This window comes from Sardina pilchardus, chromosome 1 (genome assembly GCF_963854185.1).
Source record: "Sardina pilchardus chromosome 1, fSarPil1.1, whole genome shotgun sequence".
NCBI classification, from domain to species: Eukaryota; Metazoa; Chordata; class Actinopteri; order Clupeiformes; family Clupeidae; genus Sardina; species Sardina pilchardus.
This window is the reverse complement of record NC_084994.1, coordinates 42,844,051-42,864,050: the sequence shown is the minus strand read 5'-3', so window position 1 is coordinate 42,864,050 and position 20,000 is coordinate 42,844,051. Positions and strand designations below refer to the sequence as shown.

The 20,000-nt window shown below is 42.2% G+C and overlaps 1 protein-coding gene across 1 annotated transcript in view; it reads left to right on the top strand.

Annotated features, from left to right (window-relative positions):
• Positions 1-16,144: 16,144 nt before the first annotated feature.
• The window catches only part of cyth4b (cytohesin 4b), a 16,354-nt gene continuing 12,498 nt past the window's right edge, over positions 16,145-20,000 (top strand). Inside the window, exons 1-3 of the mRNA XM_062545029.1 lie at positions 16,145-16,341; positions 18,681-18,763; positions 19,480-19,544. Coding sequence (XP_062401013.1) covers positions 16,320-16,341; positions 18,681-18,763; positions 19,480-19,544 — 170 coding nt within the window. The 5' untranslated portion in view covers positions 16,145-16,319. The remainder of the gene's footprint in view (positions 16,342-18,680; positions 18,764-19,479; positions 19,545-20,000) is intronic.

Genomic DNA, 20,000 nt, shown 5'->3' with positions numbered 1-20,000 from the left:
TGTGTCCTTGCGAATGACCTGTGTGTGATGAAGACAACCACGCTGTTCCATCAAATCCATTGGACGTCACTCACCCCCATCTCCACTCACACAACTGGGCCTCTCAGCAGCTCCTCAGAGACCATCCACATGTATATTTATACTTTCCCAACACTGACGTTTCAGAGTCAAGAGCTGGAAATAACACGATGACAGATACTCCCTTTCAAGCTTACCTGTCATCCAGCTTGGCATACTGTGATTCACCTCGTGCCATTACGTGAAGCTTAAAAAGTAACGATCAGATATGACTACTCTTTAAAAAATCATATGTTATTATAGATTATCATCAGACTCCATTGCCAAGCTGGACGATGAGACTTGAGAAGTTTATGGTTCACCCTCTAGCCTCTGTGTGATCTTGTGGCCAATTTGCCAGAAGCTTCCTTGACCTTTGAGGGATAGCTTTTTTTTTTTGGCTTGCTCATGTTTGAACTGCTGTGTCTGACTCACGTACGCTCACACACTGACATTTTCCAGATTCAGCTGAATGTGATGAAAGTTTTGAGTAGGCTGGCTTAGCCAATACCAGTGCAATAGATTCGACAGGAGCTGAACATGATGCCACTTTGACAGCGATTTGAAATGTGATAAGTACGAACGCTTCGCACCATATCAACCAGAGGATACTAATCCCTCAGTTCATTGGCTACTCTGTACTCTGTGTTGATAAGGCAAATGCAGAAGTGCACAGGTGTAGTGGTGCACAACATAACATCAGCTGCAAACCATTACACTTTCATGATGGCGCCAGTCAAGGAATTCTGCCTGTACAAATTAATGTATGCTTGGTCCTTAATTGCGTTGTGATTAACATGTTAATGCTGACACGACTAATATATATATATATATATATATATATACACACAGTATATATATATATAGAAGGGAAGTGTGTGGGTGTGCATGTGCTGTGGTTGAACTGGCAGGACTGAAAAGATTATACAGTAGTTGAATGTGTTATGGTTATGAGAACACATGATTAGAAACGGCAGACCTGATAATGAAATAGATGGCTTGGTGATAATGGTAATGCAACATGATTAGAAATTGTCTCTCTCTCACACACACACACACACACACACACATTCACTCTCACACACACACACACACACACACACACACACACACACACACACACACACACACACACACACACACACACACACACTCTCACACACACACACACACACACAGAGTGAGAGAGAGAGAGAGCGGACCAAAAGTTTTACAGTAATAACAAAAATGACTAGGTCTATGGCAAAGTGCTCCATTTTAATGGGTAATAACATCCTCTCATTCATCTGGTGCTGATCATCCACGATGAGGCCTGATGAACCCCCTGGAGTTTCTGTAGTCTTTTGTGTTGACTGCAGCTCATATCATCCGTATGTGAAGTGAGAAAAAATGGTGTCTTCAGTGATGTTTGTGATTTTTTCTGGTGGAGAAAACTGAATATGCGAGCATCCTCAGGTTGTTTTCCCCCAAACTGAAACTGAAACTCAAGTGTCGCTCCTTTTTAAGGAAGTGTCAATCATTTCCGCTCCAAAAGAACAAGGTGCAAAGCCGGAGGCTGAAGCAACTTTTTCAGCAAGCTTGGGACTAACAAAAACACCCAAACTTGAGATAATGTCTGAATATATAACAGTGTGAACTGTTCCTGTGTGTAAGCTGTCCATGAGGAATGGAAGGCCACCAGGACCTAGTCTGGCTATCACCATACTAAGCTCAATCTTTTAACCAGTCATGGAACGGCGTGCCGTTCACGACTCACCCCCCACCCCCACACCTCCCCCACTCCCCCCTCCCATAATTTTAGGCATCATATCACGAAGTTCCATAGTCATGTCACATATCGGTTGAAAGCTTAGACTCTCACGAATCAAGATATGTATAGTTCGTTATGAAAAAAAAAAAAAAAAACGTACTGTACTGTACTGTACTGTACCCTCCCTCCCACCAAACCCATCTCGAATCAGTGACTCCTTACCTTACAGTCCTTGTACGACCCCATAGCGATCTGCCAACCATAGAATGCTGGGCCTTCACATGTCCGTAAGAACCCATAGTAATGGAATATCCACGTTGTTTTATCCATAATACGTTTGGTAGATGTATAATACAGTTCATACAATAGCAACAAACTAGAAATAAATAATCTGCGACTAGAAACTTATCTGTATAGCCGCGTAGCATTCCATAGCAAAGTGCTATCGCTAAGCTAAAAACATCTGATGATTCGTCTGCCTCTTCCGCATTCATAGAGCCCTCCCATGTCTCTCTGCGACCTTTGGTTGTCGAGATATCCGTAACCGGAGGGGATTGGGCAAGAAAGCTGTCAATCAGGGACCTCCGCTTTGAATGACGATAACGCGGGACTGCAGCAAGTCTCGGAGATGGGACCGACGGTTCCGGGATGCTAAGAGTTAGACGGATCGATTGATATGTGACACTACCGGATATACCATAGAGCTAGCCCTTCCAAATCCATTCAAACAAGGAAATAGTCATTTCGGCCAAAAGAATTCAGAGATTTGATGGTGCATACAAACAATAAAACCCTTACTACACAAGAACCCCTTTGAGTAGAAACATAATCTTGGTGTCAAATGAAAGCTAACATTCTGGAGATTCTAGTTTTATCCACTTTTGCATGACACTGACTGTCATAGAATCAAAGAAAAAGGATAACTTTACATATTAATTTGCTACTCTGGCAGATTTCTAAAAATGACACACACACACTCGCATAGGTATTTCAACACAAATAAATTTGTGAAAACTCCATATTTTAGCCCATAGTAATCTACTTTGAGTTACAGGCTCACAAGACCTGGGGCCTCATGTACAAAGACTTGCGTGGAATTCTTACTAAAACATTGCGTACGCGAAAATCTGGAAAGAAGCGTACGCACAAAAAAAATCAGATGTATGAAACCATGCGTACGTAGCAATCCACGCAGCTTTCCTTTGTACATCCCAAATAACGTGAAATTAAGCGCACATGCACGAGCATTATACTCCACCCTCTCTCCTCCCTCAATCACACTCATTTTAATATGCTAACTAGAAGGCCACTCGAAAACTCAGACCTCCGCGAAGGCAAAATGGCTTATCCCACAATATTAATAAGAGTAAAAAAACATTTGTGGATCCATCCGTTCTTGAACCTGCTACAAAATGTAATGATTTATATAATCAAATCGAAAAAGTTTTAAAAGTTTATTACCAGCGATTGCGAGGTAGAAGTGCTCTTATCAGACAACATGGTAAAGACACAGTAGCCTACGTCTTTATCATCTGTAATTAATGCGTGGCAGTGGCTACAAGGGCCAGAGACCGTGGCAGATTCATTGGTCAGTCTGCAAGTGACAAGGTTCACATACGCGGTTTGGTGGGCATTTCAAGCATTACAAAATAACTGCAATAATTAATAGGTCATTAAATCACTCGTGTCCGAGTAAGAACACACATAGCGCACCCATAGTAGAAGTTTATTCAGGCTTTGCCACGACGATTTCTGGATCATATTCCTATATTTTGCAAAAGTGTTACAACAATAATGTGAATGCTTACTTGAGGAAAGTAGCCTATGCAGTCAGTCATGGAAATTGCTTCAATTCGCACTAAGCTATTCACGCTGATCATCTTGTCCCATTTGTATTTTGTTTTACTGAAAACTGTAGGAAATATGTGAAAACACCCGGAAAATGTTTTAGACATGTACATATGCGTGAAGCCAACCACATTCATCGCAGATTTCGAGGAAGGAAAGCTCTTCGAAATCTGAAATGTTTGATAAACAAGTGAATAATCATGTATGGAACTAAATATAGGCACTATCTCTATACGTTTCACTTCAGGCTACCTAATTCTTGATAGCCTCTGATAAGACTACAGTTTTAATTGCAGATATAGGCTGTTGCATAGTTTGGTACTATAAACGCATGTTGCATGGCCAATTATTTTGAAACATTTTTAATAGCCCACATTTCACAATATGCTGTGCAAATAAAGGCCTTGATTCGTGATCAACTAATGTTGTTTCGCTGCATTGCCTCTATGTGTCGCCAACTGACGATACACACTGGAAATGTGCGTACGCCAGGCATGAAGCTTGCGTGGAGGACCGCACATTCTCACGTTCAAGTCAGTCTTTGTACATCCGGACGTGAGCGTGAGAGTTAGCGTACGCAGCATTTTTGTGCGTACGCAAGCTTTGTACATGAGGCCCCTGGTGTTAGGTGTTAGTTGTGTTTCAAGGCTGACATGGTGATCTAGAGGGCCCAAATGTGGGCAGTTCCAGAGATGTATGTTACCGGCTGAAAGAGAAAACAATATTCAAGCCTCTGTAACCCTTTGCCAGTACATCAGACAGTCAAACAGACTGTTTCATATAATACCTCTGAGTGTCAGGTTTCAGTAGAGGTCAGGTTTGTCATGGTGGGCCAAAGTATGTGGGAGCAGTGCCCTCCTGAGTAGATGATGTGCAATGCGGGCAAAAACACCCCAAAATTAGGTGTTCCAGAACAAGTTAAGATCGAACATTAGTATGGGGAGGCTGCACTTTGTTTCTACTGCACAAGAGGCGTGATCAATGGGCTTCGTTCAAATGACTCTGTACGCGGAACAGATGAGATACTGTAGATGTGCAGGTTTCCAGCCTGAGCTGCCGGGCTGAAAAAAGGGTATTTTTGTTTGTTTTACTCTTACAACGAATGTGTTGAAAATAACACAACTTACGTTGTTTTTTGACACATCTCTATGTCCAGATAGGGACAACACGGTTAGTGTGTCCACAAGTACTGGGGGTATGTCTTGAGAGGACAAACACTGACATCTCTAGATCTTGGTTACAAAAGTTGTTCTGACTAATCTTGACGCCTTTTTTTTCTCATTACAGTCTCTCAGTAACAGCAAACTGCCAAAACAAAAGGTTAAAGGGACTCTGGCAGATTTATGCTCATGAGCACTAAGTGAATTGATTTCAGTAAGTGCAGAGTCGCTACTTTATCACTATAAAGATAACCGACCTTCAGTATGCAAGCCCACGGCAGGGATAGACACCATACTGAAGAAAAGCAATGCTGATGGAGTTCAATAAATTACGTCCCGTCGCAACATACATACAGTACAAACATACACAAACAGGTCTTTTGAACACACAGGTTCAGATATTTTCGATAAAACATCACATATAGGTGCAATATAGATGCAATCACTGAGATGGTATATGAGTTCGGCTCTACTGCGGCAGATACCGTGGACACTATTAGTGAGCGTGAGTTCACTAGAAGGCCATCAATGAGAAATGGCAGACATCTGTCACCCGCTCTGACACCTTACGTGGTGTTGGCCGCCTCTCTCATGTGGCGGCGCTGCTGAGGGAGAGAGAGGAGCTGTTGTGGGCGTCTATCACTATCACTATTATCATTACAGGGATTTTACTCCCTATTGTTCAACCTTGATTTCATTAACCAGGGAGTCCCATGAGAGTAAAATATCATTTTCAATGGAAACCAGGCTAAGATAACACACCATTTCACAGTAACAACAACAAAAAAGAATGTTTCAAAAACAAAATCAAAGGATTTGGAAATGGGGCAGCTAAGAAGAAAAGAGATGATAATCCAGCTCAGGAATAGAACTATTTGTACAGTTTTGGAACAGTTCCATGACTATGTAGCTTAAGGAGAGAAAGCTATTCTACCAAGTTCTGAATACACAATGGTGTGAAAACAAGGACTTGTAAAACATGGTAGCTTTGATGCATAAAGTCTATACGACATGAAATGTGGCAGAATTTAGTTCAGATCTGCAGTCATAGCAACAAGGAAAGACAAATCAAAATATCATGGTGAACTTGGCATGTAAGAAATGACCTTGAATGTTACAGCAAATTCATCAAACATTCAAGATGGTTTATTAGCATTTTGATTGATTCACACTTTTTTTGACGAGTCAGCAATACATCTTTTGTGCATGTCAGCACCTAGAAACGTATTTGTAATCACAAAGCATTTTCTCCTGACTCATAATCCTTGACAACTTCTCTTGACTCATAATCCTTGACAACTTGATACCTTGATGTGAACATTTTCCTGTTATATTGGTTGCAATACAACATAATAATAGCCTACCTTCATTATCATAATCATTTTAACCGCAGGGGAAAGTAAACAGTAAGTAAACACAGACTTTGACTGTGAGAGACTTTAATGTGACTGGCCAAGCAATCGCTAAAGGAAACTAAAGCACAGACATAATAGATGGACTTCTAGTAAACGGGTGTGGCTCTGGGCTCTGGAGCTTGCTCTCTGAGACAGGAGTGACCGTACGCACGGAGCCAGTGGAGGATGAAGAGTGGAGCGACGATGGCTGATCAAAGAGTCCAGACAGGCCATCACTCTCTAAATCATTTGCAGAGGTTTCACTGCACTGCGACCGGAACATCACGGTATGATGATTGAGAATTCACAAAGTATCTGACACATTGCTAGGTATATGTCCACTTTTTTCCCCTTTTTCACCTAATAGAATGAAATAGTTGAAATATAATGTCAGAGAATTGCATTTTATTGTCATTTATTTGTTGCATGTTTAGTGTACTTGGTCCTTGTCAGTTGAGGAATAGTCAAGACAAACAAAGCGCACACGCTAAACATATGGCTGCAATGACCAATGACAGGGTTTCTGCTATATTTAATTGATTGCATGCTGCTTCATCTGAAGACAGCTGAGGTGCAATCTTATGACTGGCAGCAAAGTCCAGATGAAAGCCAGATATTTGAGCACACAATATGTAAATGTGTCTGAGGTGATTACAATCCACAACCCACTGGTAATCTCTGCAGTGATTCTGAGTTACGGTATGAGCGGAGGTTTTCTCTGAGGAAGAGGTCTGTAACTCGTAGACAGTCTATGTAGAGAGTCAGTATCTCAGTAAGAGAGATCAGCTCCAACTAGATCGGTATCAAGGTAGGGGTATGGTGGGGGATAAACCCAGCTTATTTTCCTGGTTTTCCAAAGCTTCAAAGGTGCTACGTCGGAATTCCAACACAGGATCATCCACGATAATCAGCGGGGAACTGCGTCAAGGGCTCTATCTTCAGAAGAACCCGTAATCTCCCTGCTGAGAACCACAAAGGAGAATATGGCCACTGATGTGTCTCCCGAGATACTAAGAGGCGAAAGCTCCCCCCATGTCACATACGAGGTCTGACGTGTGTGATCGACGTTGATGAAACAAAGGGGCTAAAGGGAGAATGATGGAGACCGATGGAGGGAGAGCGTGATTGAATTCACCCCAACACGGGAAGGAAGAGGAAATCCATCAAGGTGAAGGTGACTTAATCCCATCTCGCCGAGGGAAGAGTAATTTGTGTGTCTCTGTCTTTTTCTTTTTTTTTTCCTCGTGATTTTGATTGTGAGGGAAAACTGAGGACGAGGCTCCTCTGCTTGCTTTCCCGAAACAACCAAGAAGTGTCAGTCATTTGCAAGGGAGGAAGTGCCAATCATTTCCACTCCAAAGACCACAGTTCAAAGCCGGGAGGTTGAAGCAATTTTCAGGAGGCTTGTGACTGATAAATACATCATTCGAGATCATGGCTAAATATACATAATGTCAGTTTGAAGCGCTTTTGCTTGGATACATCTCAGGTCCAGAGAATGAAATAAAAGTTAGATGGCCAGGAACAAATTCCAAGGACATAATGCATGAGTTTTGTTACATTCTGCTTTTCAAGAGACGCTGGAGGCGCGTTTGGAGACAGATTGTTCAGGTACATTGTGAGATGATCCGCGGTGACATCTCTATGGCTTTGATACAAAAGATTGATCTCGCTTGAAAATGCTTGACTGAAGTGGTGTCAAGGAAGCCTCTCGCTAGCGGAACAAAGCACTTGCACACACAGACAGGGCCATGCAATAAGCTGAGGCTGCAGGGCCTCGTCGAGTCGAGACGGCTTCGCTTCATTGTCAGGGGGTCGTCTGTATTGTCTGTCTCCCCCGATGACCTTGTTTGTATTCTTCACTTAGCTGATTAGCTCTTTCAAATATGGTGGCACGTGGATTGGTGTTGCTGAAAGGACAACTTCCCAGGGACAAGCTCAGTGAACACAAGTCTCCTCAAGTCAGTGTTCTTGGAGAACAGCTACCTTTGCTCTCGCTCATTCGCAGGAGGACTTTTTGCGATTTGAGGCCTTTACGGAGCACTCGGCACTCTTTAGAACAAAGGACTTTGAGGCACACTTTGATGTGAAGTGTGGGGAATATGGAGTGATTTCATGAAAATTGCACACAGACTTTGACATTTCAACATCCTGAGGACATAATCCTTTGACGGTAGGTACACAAAAAGGTGTTTTTGCCACCAGCAGTTTTGAACAAGTTCTCAAGAGAAGTCATTATAAACAGATGTTTGCCCTGCATGTAAACTCAGAAAAGCTGTAACCATCCTCAAAGTGAGTGTTTCAATACGTTAAACCCATATAGACATTCAGAGAGACCAAGACTGAGGACCTGCCAAGCCTAAGCACTTAGGCGGTGCCACCGCTGTTTAAAATGTCACAGAACCTGAATTTGGCTAATCAAGAAAAAAACAGAATTCGGCTAATCAAGAATCAGTTGAATTATTCCTGTAGGCAGATACTACAGATTGCAGGCTGGAAAGAGACAGACAGATGTCTTGCGGAAGAGGGAAGAGACTTGCAAAGATCTTACTCTGGGGCCAACTGCCAACAGTTGCAGTTGGCAAGCTACCAAAAGGCGGATTAGCATGTAAAAGTTGAAATCATACAGGAAAAGTCTGCAGGAAAGCTGCATTGCTGGAAAGCTATATGCAGCACCATCCTTGCCTCTCACACTGCCTGGCGCACACTATAATTTTCAAACAACATTACAGATCAAATTGGGAATTTTCCAGTGTCAAAACAAAGTGCTCACAACAACACATAACATGCAGCTCTGGAAAAAAATTGAAGCAACAACCACTGCACAAATGTCTGGTATCATCCAACAGCTGCTGAGAGACATTCGAATGAGTTGACAGTCAAATGTGCAGTCAGTGGTCTCCTCATTTTTTCCAGAGCTGTACATTAAGTTGTACTTGCCGCCTGTGTCCTGAACACATTTTTCTACTGATGTGCCGTGGAGAAACTCGAGACAGGTTGACAATGCGGCACGGCTCCGTTAAAGGTCAGAAGATAGTCAACATGCATTAGTCAGCCATAGATAGATCCTCTCCTGCAGTGCGTGCCCTATGTGGTGCCTTTATGAGGCATATTCCTCATGCTAAAAGGGGCACGTCACAGGCTGAGGGCGGGCTGACAGGTTGTCAGAAAAGAAGAGGTAGAAGCTGCGATGCAAATCGTTGAAGTGGCTGCAAGATATCCACCTCTTTCCTTAACCCGGAAATATGTATCGTTGCGATGGTTACGATACTGTTTTCAACTTCCGTTCATTCTGTTAACATGTGCGTTCTCCATAGCAAACTAGGTTATGCCTCAACTTAAATTTCTTTCGAAATGTTGACAATTCTGCCCTCAGCATGTATATACTGCATCACATATAACCGATATAAAATAGAAAAGTTGACTTTTATATGCGTTATGATATGTTAAGCACCGTAAACCGTCACGTTAAAACAGATACAATGCAGCTTCGCCGGAAATAGAAAACCGTCTCGGTGTCATGGCGACCCCCATTGTTGCTGCGGAATATCGTGGAAATCCAACTTTTAGAGTGTCATTATGGCTCAAACCATAGATATATATAGAACCCTAGATACCCCATTGTCCGTGAGTTCTATTAGGTGGAATGCGTCAACGCGGCCGCCATATTGGTGGGGACAACATTCCCCGTGAATGAATAGAAGTGAATAAGGTGTGGGCAGGTTTTATGAGCTAAAAAAAGCCCTAAAAGTAAGAAATCTTTACAAATTGTTTTTGAGTGATAATATACATTTAGGGAGAGACAGCAATATGTAAAAAATAAATAAATAAATAAATAAATAAAAAATCGGTGCTTTGTAGTGTAGGTATAGCCCATGCTATGTGAATGAAAGAAATAGGCATAGCCTACCGCAGGCTGTATCATCTGCACCCGCAATAATCCACGAGGCAATGTTTTTTTTTTCCTTCAACAACTGATATCCACACCCGCCCGCTACCCATCATCAGTCATTACAGTAGCTTAATCTACCAGTCGCTTGCCGTCAAAGCCCAAGTCAAATCAGTGAAACAGCAAACTCTATCTGGTCCAACTTGCATATAGGCCTATCTAGTCATTTTTAATAATTTGTTTTAGTTACTGCAACTTGCAACGGCAAAAAAGTTAGGTGGCATATAGTGGCCCAGGACTCACTGGATCTCAAACCGAAAGCAACCTCCGATGTGAGCCAGGCCTGTCGTATATCTTTTTGAAAATAAGATGCGCTTCAATGGAGCTCTAAAAGCCAAAGTTTCAAATTTTTCGTTAGAAAGCAATTTCATTTGAATTATGAACTGCCTTTGAATGAAGTTTGATCGGACTGTAGGCTAAGTTCTCAGAAAGTTTCAAGACGTTAAGACACGCACGTTTGCTCTGTGGAAGTAGGCTATAAGAGCGGTGCATTTTTTTTTTTTCAAGGATACCTTCATACCTCACGAAGCCTATGCTTGTTTGTGTGTTCTTATTTGTCCTTTTTACCTATAGCCTAATTATTAGAGGGGTTGTATCTCTATTGAAATTCACAAGCTTCTTCTAATGAAACATGATTGGTGAAGCATCAAATATCCCCCTTATTGCAGTGTCCAATATCGGTCCAAACATTTAGCATAATCAAACAGTCCAAGAGTAAATTAAACCCCAAATCAAAAACCAAAAATCTTCTGCTTTTGATAGCCTACTGGTATGCCGCACCAAAAGAAATGTCTCACCAAACGCACGTAGGCAGAGATTTCGCCTAAGACAGGGCATAATTTGAGGCGTAGGCCTAGGCCAGGGGTCGGCAACCCAAAATGGCCCATGCTGACACACCCGCGTCGGTTTGTTTACAACCATAGGTTTACAGCCACCTGCCTGGCACGGCGCCGCCCTGAAACGTGTGTCGCAGGCTATCAAATCTTCGTTGACAGAAATGTTGAACTTTAATATTTATTATGCACATTTTTGGAAAACGTTAAGAATGTTTGTCCTCATACAGAAACCATATTAAAACAAAAAAACAAAAATCCCCCCATTCATTTTCATACATTTTTGAAGACGCTCCAGGGAGCCACCAGGGTGACGCTAAAGAGCCGCATGCGGCTCTGGAGCCGCAGGTTGCCGACCCCTGGCCTAGGCCCTAGGCCAGGGCTCTTCAATTAGCGGCCCGCGGGCCGGATCCGGCCCCCGAGATACTTTGTAGTGGCCCTTGAAGTGTTGGCTGATGTTATAAGCAAATCCTTATTTTCGGTAGAGATGTAAATAGCTGGTGGAAAACACAATAATGGAGGTACAGCGATAGGCTAACCTGCGAGTAGCGCCTATAAATAATGTTCTGCCTGCTTTGCCGTTGTAGGCTACTGTGTTACTGGGTATTATGCAAAGACGTTAGGCTACTTGTGCCTTGCTTCGTTTTTACGCAGCGTCACCAACATGTTGACGTGCGTCAAATCCAAGTTGTTTTCCTCAAAGCATGAAGCATTTTTGGTGCATGAAATCTCACCGGTAGTGTGCCTCTCCAGTCCAAGCATATCCTCGCGAAAACATTCGTCACTCGTAATGTAGCTATTGAGGCAAATAGGAGTCGGTTTAAAAGTTTAACTTTGGTGGCATCAGTTTCATGCGCTCACTCGCTCGGAAGTGCTGCAGCCACTGCACCTCAGCCAATTGCACGTAATGTTTAGAACGAGTTGAACATAAGTTCCATTTTAGCTCAGTTTCAAGGTAAATTGCCACTACGTTGGAGTATATAAGCTACTAACATTTTAACGGGTTTGAGCACGCAAATAGTTTCAGTGTGAATCTGTGAAACCACTGTAATACACATCCATCGCCTTGATGTCAAGTCCACTGTAAGTAACTTTGATTTGTGAACACGTTCATCCAATTTAAATGGTGGGAACGTTAAATGTACACATATGTTGAGAAGAGTTAAATATGCGACCGATTACGCACATTTATATCTTTTGAGCACCGTTTGAAACCTGTTTGTACCTATTGGAAATTGTATGGACTTAGCAGTTACTGTGCAAAGCTCAGATTCCATTGCTGTTAATGTTATCACAGATTTCATATTAGCCATATTAGCAATGTAGATCCAGTATCACCTTCCCAATGCCTACCACTGTAATAGTCTGGGCCTGTGGCAGAAATATTCCCAAAACACAAATAGAACAAATAACCACCAAAACTTATGCTTTTACAAAATGCAACATATTAGCAATATAGATTCAGTGTCACCTTCCCAATGTTGGCCAACCACTGTGGTAGGCTGGGCCTGTGGCAGAAATATTCCCAAAACACAAATAACCAACAAAAAAAGATATTATGCATTCACAAAATGCAACATTTGAACACCCATATTGGTGCTGTTGTAGTTTATTGTCTCATTTGTACGTAATTACTCATATTTCAAGCGGTATTTCTCCGGCCCCTCAGTTGTGATACTTTTCATGAACTGGCCCCTATTACAAACTAATTGAATAGCCCTGCCCTAGGCAATGTCCTGTCAACCTAGCCTATCTTCTTGTCTCTATTGAAGTTGTATTTTGTGTTTACAACACTGACATGTTCCGTGTGCGGATAGGGTAGAGGAGGCTCCAGGCTTTAAAAACTATTACCGTTTATGTGCATCGGCGCAGACTACGAAGCGACAGCTGTTTTCACGGTAAGTAGGCCTATGCTCCTGTCTCTAAATAGGTATAGACCTACTTGCTATGTCACTCGATTTTCTGTAATAAATGCAGCCTGTAGCCTAGGCTAATTCAGAAAACCCAGACCGGTCGTGGCATCAGTATCGCTTTTAAACGCGACAGTGTAGCGTGAAAGGGAGAATGCACCCCCGGTAGCATTACGCCATCAGAGAAAAAATGTTGGACTGAGTGAATCACCACGATTACAAGCTTTATTTGAATTGTTTGTACAGTTCCCGTAGCCACCCTTCAGAGCAGGACTGGATAAACCTACATTTCTGTAGCAGTAGCCTACAGATTTCCCACAATGATTGGAGAGTATAGCCAACACGTTTCGTGAGAGTAGCCTACATCCCAACAGGTTTAAGACCCATTTCTTCCAGAGGTGTTACAGTACGATCGGGCACCAATGATCTCACTCTGAAAACAGATCATAAACTGCTCTGTGTAGGCTAACACCGTGCTAGATGCCTGCATATTGCTTGCATATAGCGTGCACGCACACACCTGCTGTGACCTGCACTTACAGTAACTCTGATTTCACTGTGTTAGTACTATCGGGCGAATTCTTCCCACGACACCAAAACGACATTAAGTTACATTAATTTAGCCATTGAGTTAGCCATTCACACATCAAGCTTGCAACGTCGGGAAAGAGTTAATTGTCTTGCCTGAAAAATAAACAAACCCTTTGGACCGGAGGAATACCACGTAGCTAGCCTAGCTGATATGCAAAACAGTAATGCAAACGTTGTTATAGCGATACGTGTCTGGAGAGCCTCTGGAAGTGTTTTTACCCTGCCTTTTTAAAGAAGACAACACTCAGAGAAATTAGGCAAAGTAGCCTTGCTATAACTACATGAAGAAGAGACAACTCAATTTTGGTTAGCGGATTATGTGTGCCATCACAGCTAACAACACTATCGACGGTTGTCCCTATAATAGGCGCAGACAATTAATTTATTATTAAAGTATAAAGACAACCATTGTTTCACAACTATAAAGGCTACTGCAATATGGATGGTATTAACAATTATGAAGATCATTGGGAAGACAAGATATACGGTTATTATGTTGTTATACTAAAGTAGCCTAGGCTAGAACATACAGTAGCACCAGTGCGACATAACGGCTAATGGTTCATATGTTGACAATAATGTATCATAGCCTATTAATATAGATATTATAAGGGAGAAAATATGGTTTTACCGGTGAAAAGTGATTCGGGTCTGCAACGGTCGCCAATTTGAGCAACCCCAGGCAGCACAGAAAGCAGGCATTGTAATATTATGTTTTGACAGCTACTAACTGCCATTCATTTTTTCAACTGAATGTCCCCACCAATATGGCGGCGACGTAGACGTACGTTCGGGACCCCATTGTGGTATCTAGGGTTCTATATATATCTATGGCTCAAACATCCTTGAAAAGAACAAACCGCTGATATACTATGCATTAGACTTATATGACCATTATCTCGTGGTTTGTAATCTGTCCATGGTGAATGATGGGGATGGCCGGATGTAACCGGCCGCAGGCTGAGCCTAATGTTACTGGGCGCCTGTGCTGAGGTCCTGCTGAGACTGGGGGCTACTGAGCAACCAACAGCGCAGCATCTGTTGACTGGGGTCTGAAGGATACAGCTATATTGACTTCCCACAGTGAATATCTAGCTTGGAGCTGAACACACCGTGTGTGTGTGTGTGTGTGTGTGTGTGTGTGTGTGTGTGTGTGTGTGTGTGTGTGTGTGTGTACGTCCGTCCATGCGTCCATGTGTGCGTGCGTGCGTCTGCTCATGCTCAATTTTCCTCATTTCTAACCACATGCAGAGGTTGGCCGTGTGCCTTAATGCCACCTTTCATGAAGCTTTCACACGTTCTCTAATTTTCCTCCCTTTTTTTTCTCAGAAAAATCTGGTTTTAATCTGTTGTGAACACATTTTCCCCATCGAAGTTGCTATGGAGACCGAGTTGCAACATTTCAAAGAATGCAATCTCTCTTAAAAAGGGAAAAAAGTGGAATGAAAAGCAAAGCATTACGCTTGTTTTAAGTGGAGAGGTAGAGAGAGATGGGTAGAGTGCGCGAGTGAGAGAGGTAGAGAAAGTGAGAGATACAGAGAGAGAGAGAGAGAGAGAGAGAGAGAGAGAGAACTAGAACGAGCGTGAGTGACCGCACACATGTAGAGAAAGCCTGATAGGGAGATCTCTCTTTGCATGTGTTGGCTGCGTGGCACTGATTGTTTCTGTGGGCCTCTAAGTTACCAATGAAATGACAGAACTTTGACTGACTCCTTTTACAGCTCAAGATTGCCAGGCTGGGTATTTGCCAGCTATAACCTCTCAGTAAGTGTCAGTGCTGCCAAGTGTGGTCTCTATAGTGACATTTCTCTGTATGATAAATGACACTTTGTAACGCATGAGGAAATAAATCCCCTATAGCAAACCTCTAGAATGATGTTGCTTCATTTTTTTCATGACATAATGTGATTTAACTTGTCAAATGGCTGTGTAATAACCCCTCAAGATCTGTCAGGTGATGCTTTCTCTCTTTATTATACATTTAATTGAACAAACTTTAATAGGGAAAAGCACTGTCCTCTGTATGACGTGCTCAGGACATGACGTTAATTCAGTAGGCCTACAACAGCAGCCGCTCCTGCTGCTCCGACATGGCAACAGAGTGACACCTGGTGTCCAAAATGAAAATCTGAGCTCTACTGGGCTGCACACTGTTCCTGCATCTTTAGTTACATTGACTCGTTCCTCATACAGGCGGGCATACAATGGCATACATTATTTTATATAAGAAATGTCCACCCCAATGTAGGCCTAATGCACAGAAAATAGCCTAATAATAACTATAATAAAAGAGGGAATAAAATGAATACGTTGGACTTCCTGGTGATTATGATAAAAGTTAAAGGCTCTGTGTACGACGGTGTATCACTAACAGCGACTCGAATACATTGTAAAATAAGTTGTATAATTTAATTGCGAGGCCTATCTTATTCCTTGGTGGTGGTGATCTGATCTCACACACGCTCAGATAAACGCGTAAAAACATTGGCCTACATAACTATGGCGAAAAAAACCCAAAACATGTGTGGCGAAGGCATGCAACCATAGTCGGATACTCCCTGTTGTAGCAGTGTACTATGAGTGACTACTCGGAAATCGGAAATAGGCATGGTTAGGTCTGCTGGTCAAAATAGAATAGCACAGTAGCGGAAACAGATGACAGGGGCGCTATACGTGCATTCAGAGATGGAGGGTTGAAGCTGCCGCTGCTAGAGTTAGTCAGGTCAAGTGGAGTGACTGTGAAAGCCGCAAACTTCATGAGAGTGGCGCATTTAGTGTCATATATGCTACTTTACACGGTTATTTGGAAGACAAATATTTTGTGCCCATGACGGAGTGTTGCCATCCTGGTAAGTTCCCTTTTTCTGTTGACTAACTTATACCTAATTAACGAAGGGTAAAACAAGAATGCAGCCATTCTTCTTACAGAGAAAAACACATTGCCTAGAGATATTATCTAGTGGCCATCAGCCTTTCGCAATTACTGGCATCTGTGTCATTGCCCACTGATATGTCATTAAAAAGACTCAACAGCCACAGGAGGAAACAAAGAGCCATGACTGACAGCTTTAACTAGCAAATGCTGTATGAACCAGAACACTATCCATGAAAATGACATGATTTCATTCCCACGAAGTCTTGAACAGACAAAGACAGACGTCGTCATATTCACCTTAAAATATTGCATTATATACGTTTTATAGTTGACAGTCTTAACTCTTGAAAGTTCACCTTATGAAAATGCAAGTGTGTTATGATAACAAATGGGTCTTTGTGTTTGCCTGTGCATTAAGCTGGTAGAGCTCGTTTTAAAAAACTGCTTAGGGTCTGATGTGCTGTCCTTCAAGGGTTTAGCCCATATAGCCCTATTGCTCATCATGCTGGGCATTAGTTACATGGAGTTAGTTCTGCAAACAGTGTCACTCTTCACTTTTCCAGCTGTTTCATTATAGGCTGTCATAGTTTAACAATTTCTTAGAGAGTGATTCACAACACAGTAAATGCCATGGCATCGCTTACACATGTATTACTACTGATAGTGTCAGTGTTGTGCTTCCTTAATTCAGAGCCTAGATAATGACATTGTATCATCCGAAGACATTCAGCCATCAGGCTACTTTAATGACAAAAACTATTTGTTGGCCATTTATGAAATGTAATGACCTAGTCGGTCCATTTACGTGGCGTAATGAACCTTATATGCTATTAAGACTTATTTATGTTTTTGAATGAGGGAAACAGTCTCAGGAGATGACATCGGTGAGTAGTCGTGTAGCTCTGAGGACTGTCTCGTCAAGATGGAAATGTCTGGCCATGACCTATATTTGGACAGTGTGAGGTTGATTCTCGTCATCACGACCCCCTGAATTCATGCAGGTGTTTTTCACCTAATGACACTGCTTCCCACACTGGTGTGGGTTTTCTAAAAAAAGACCCCTCCTCTTTTTTTTTTTTTTTTGCAAATTTCCTGTTTTGCAATATTCTGCATGGTCCCTGTGAGTTGGTCCTTCGTGACAGGATATTAGGAGGTGGTGGTATTTATGGATGAACAGTTCAAAGCTTCAGGCCTGATGACTCTTTGTGATTAAGGTCCTTCATACTCTCCCTTTCAAGCCTTGACATCTTCTAAAACATTAACAAAGTTGTAGACAAGGGCCCATTTTTATTGTTGTCTTTTGCGGACATGACACTTTTTCTGAACATTTGCAAATCAAATGATGCCCTGGGAGCATTTGTGTGGTACATTTGCATGTTGTGCTATTTAGGAAAACGGCATTTAAATATGCTGAGTGGGACGGCACCGTACTTAGAGAAGGGTGCAGTCCAGAACCCTTCAGGACTACTTCACTTCTTTCCTAGAACACAAACAGGTTTTTACTTCTTCTTAGGTTCCAATTCTATGCCGTCTCCTCATACTGTATTTTCTGGATAGAAAATCAAGCGCAATTTTCAGAACATCACATTTTGTTCTAGTGTTTTTGTATCTGATCTGTGAACAGCACCCTGACTGTTTTGTGCATCAGTTAAGCACAGCAGGCTAAAGTTTAACTATAGCACAGGGTATTGTAGACACTTATATTGTATATTTGTACAGCACCATATATTGCTTATGAGCATTGCTTATGGTGTGGAACTTGTTTTTCCTTATTGGTGTGGATAGACAGAGAAATAACATTTTGCATGATCTCCAATACAATGTTGCATGGCTCGACTGCTCAGTTTTCCATCATGTGACTCTGAAGTTCTGAACATTTCCCAATATCCCTGTGCTGTTTTGACACATCCTATGAAACCTATGACTAGCACTGGGGCCCTGAAGCATTAGCATCTTATTGCGCTTACACATCCTGTCGTCCATGTGTTACATGTAATAAGGACACACACACACACACACACACACACACAGAGAGAGCAAGAGAGAGAGAGAAAGAGATCTCGGACCTGCTATTTTGTTTTTAAGAATCAGTGTCAACATGTACCTCAGATCAGATGTTGTTTTCTGCAGGTGATCAGTCAAGAATGTTCTCCAGTGAATCAGGGTAGCTCAACAGAACTGCAAGAACCTGCATATGATGAAAATACAAATGCAAAAGTAGTATTTAAGCGCAGTTGTATACTGTGTGTGTGTGTGTGTGTGTGTAAATGTGAATGTCCTCAGTGTAAATGTATACATTGTGTGTGTCTTCAGTATCGATGGAATTCACCGTAGAAGAGCAGCTGGAGATCGAGCACCTAAAGATGCACAAGCAGGACCTATTAGAAGACATCCAGGTAAAGACCAACCACACAACCATAAGACTACAGAAAATATATGTATCTCTACTGTAAGACCAACCAATAGAAAGACATTGGCCCGGGTTTCCCAGACTCGTTAAGAAGCTCTTAAGTGCTGAGAACTCCTTAGGAGCGCTCTAAGAACGTTTTAAGAACGCTCCTAAGAAGTTCTTAGCACTTAAGAGCTTTCGAACGAATCTGGGAACCCGATTCGGCCCCTTCTTAGGAGCGTTCTTAGAATGTTCTTAGAGTGCTCCTAAGAAGTTCTTAGCACTTAAGAGCTTCTTAACGAATCTGGGAAACCCGGCCAATGTCTGTTCTGACACCAGAACAGTGTGTGTCTGGTCTTCACAGCCTACAGTGTATATATACAGTAGGATAAACACATTTTCCTAAACGAATGTAATGTCAAATGTAGCACTGCACATGTGTCGAGTTCTTATGTCTTTCTGTAACTGTCGCACTGTAGGCAACTTATTTGTGTCGTTCTGTAACTGTCACACTGATGTTGCCGTGAATTTAGTGACACTGTATCGGGGTTATGTAAACGTATGTGACCAGTATGCGGCTTTCTGTTTCTGAACATAGACAGAAAATGAGAGGTGTTACCACATGCAGACATTGTCTAGGCCCCTCGCTCACTCACGCCCACTGTCACCGACAGCAGGCTGACTCAGTTGTACCCCTGAGCCATGTTCTGTCCCTTTTTGCAGAAGTTGAAGATGGCCATTGAGAATGTGATGGCAGACATTCAGGACTTTGAGTCCACGGAGGAGAGGTAAGCTGAACAGTCATTCACTCATTCAACCTTGATTGATTCTCAGAGGTTCATTGAAGGTAGTCCTCAGTTTCAATGAGATTACAGAAACAGTGAAATAACATTGTTATTGATATGAGTTAACCTCCCCCCACTCCCATCCACCCCACTCCAACAAAAAATTGAAACTTTCAGGCCTCCATAGTTAGTGAATAGGCTGATGTTCGGAACACAGGACTTGATGTCAGAAAACTTCTTATATCACCCAGAACATCAGAAAAATCTGTGCTCATTGCTAAAGTGTCAAGACAACACCCATGATATTCCTCATCATGGGACTAGTGTGTCGGTTGAGATGCCAAGACCCGTGTCTATCACCAAACCGACATCCTTATCGTTGATACTGAATTATCTGTTGACAGCTGGCTGTGACTAATCAATTTCCTAACGATGCCACTTCCTCTCTCTGTTCTCCTC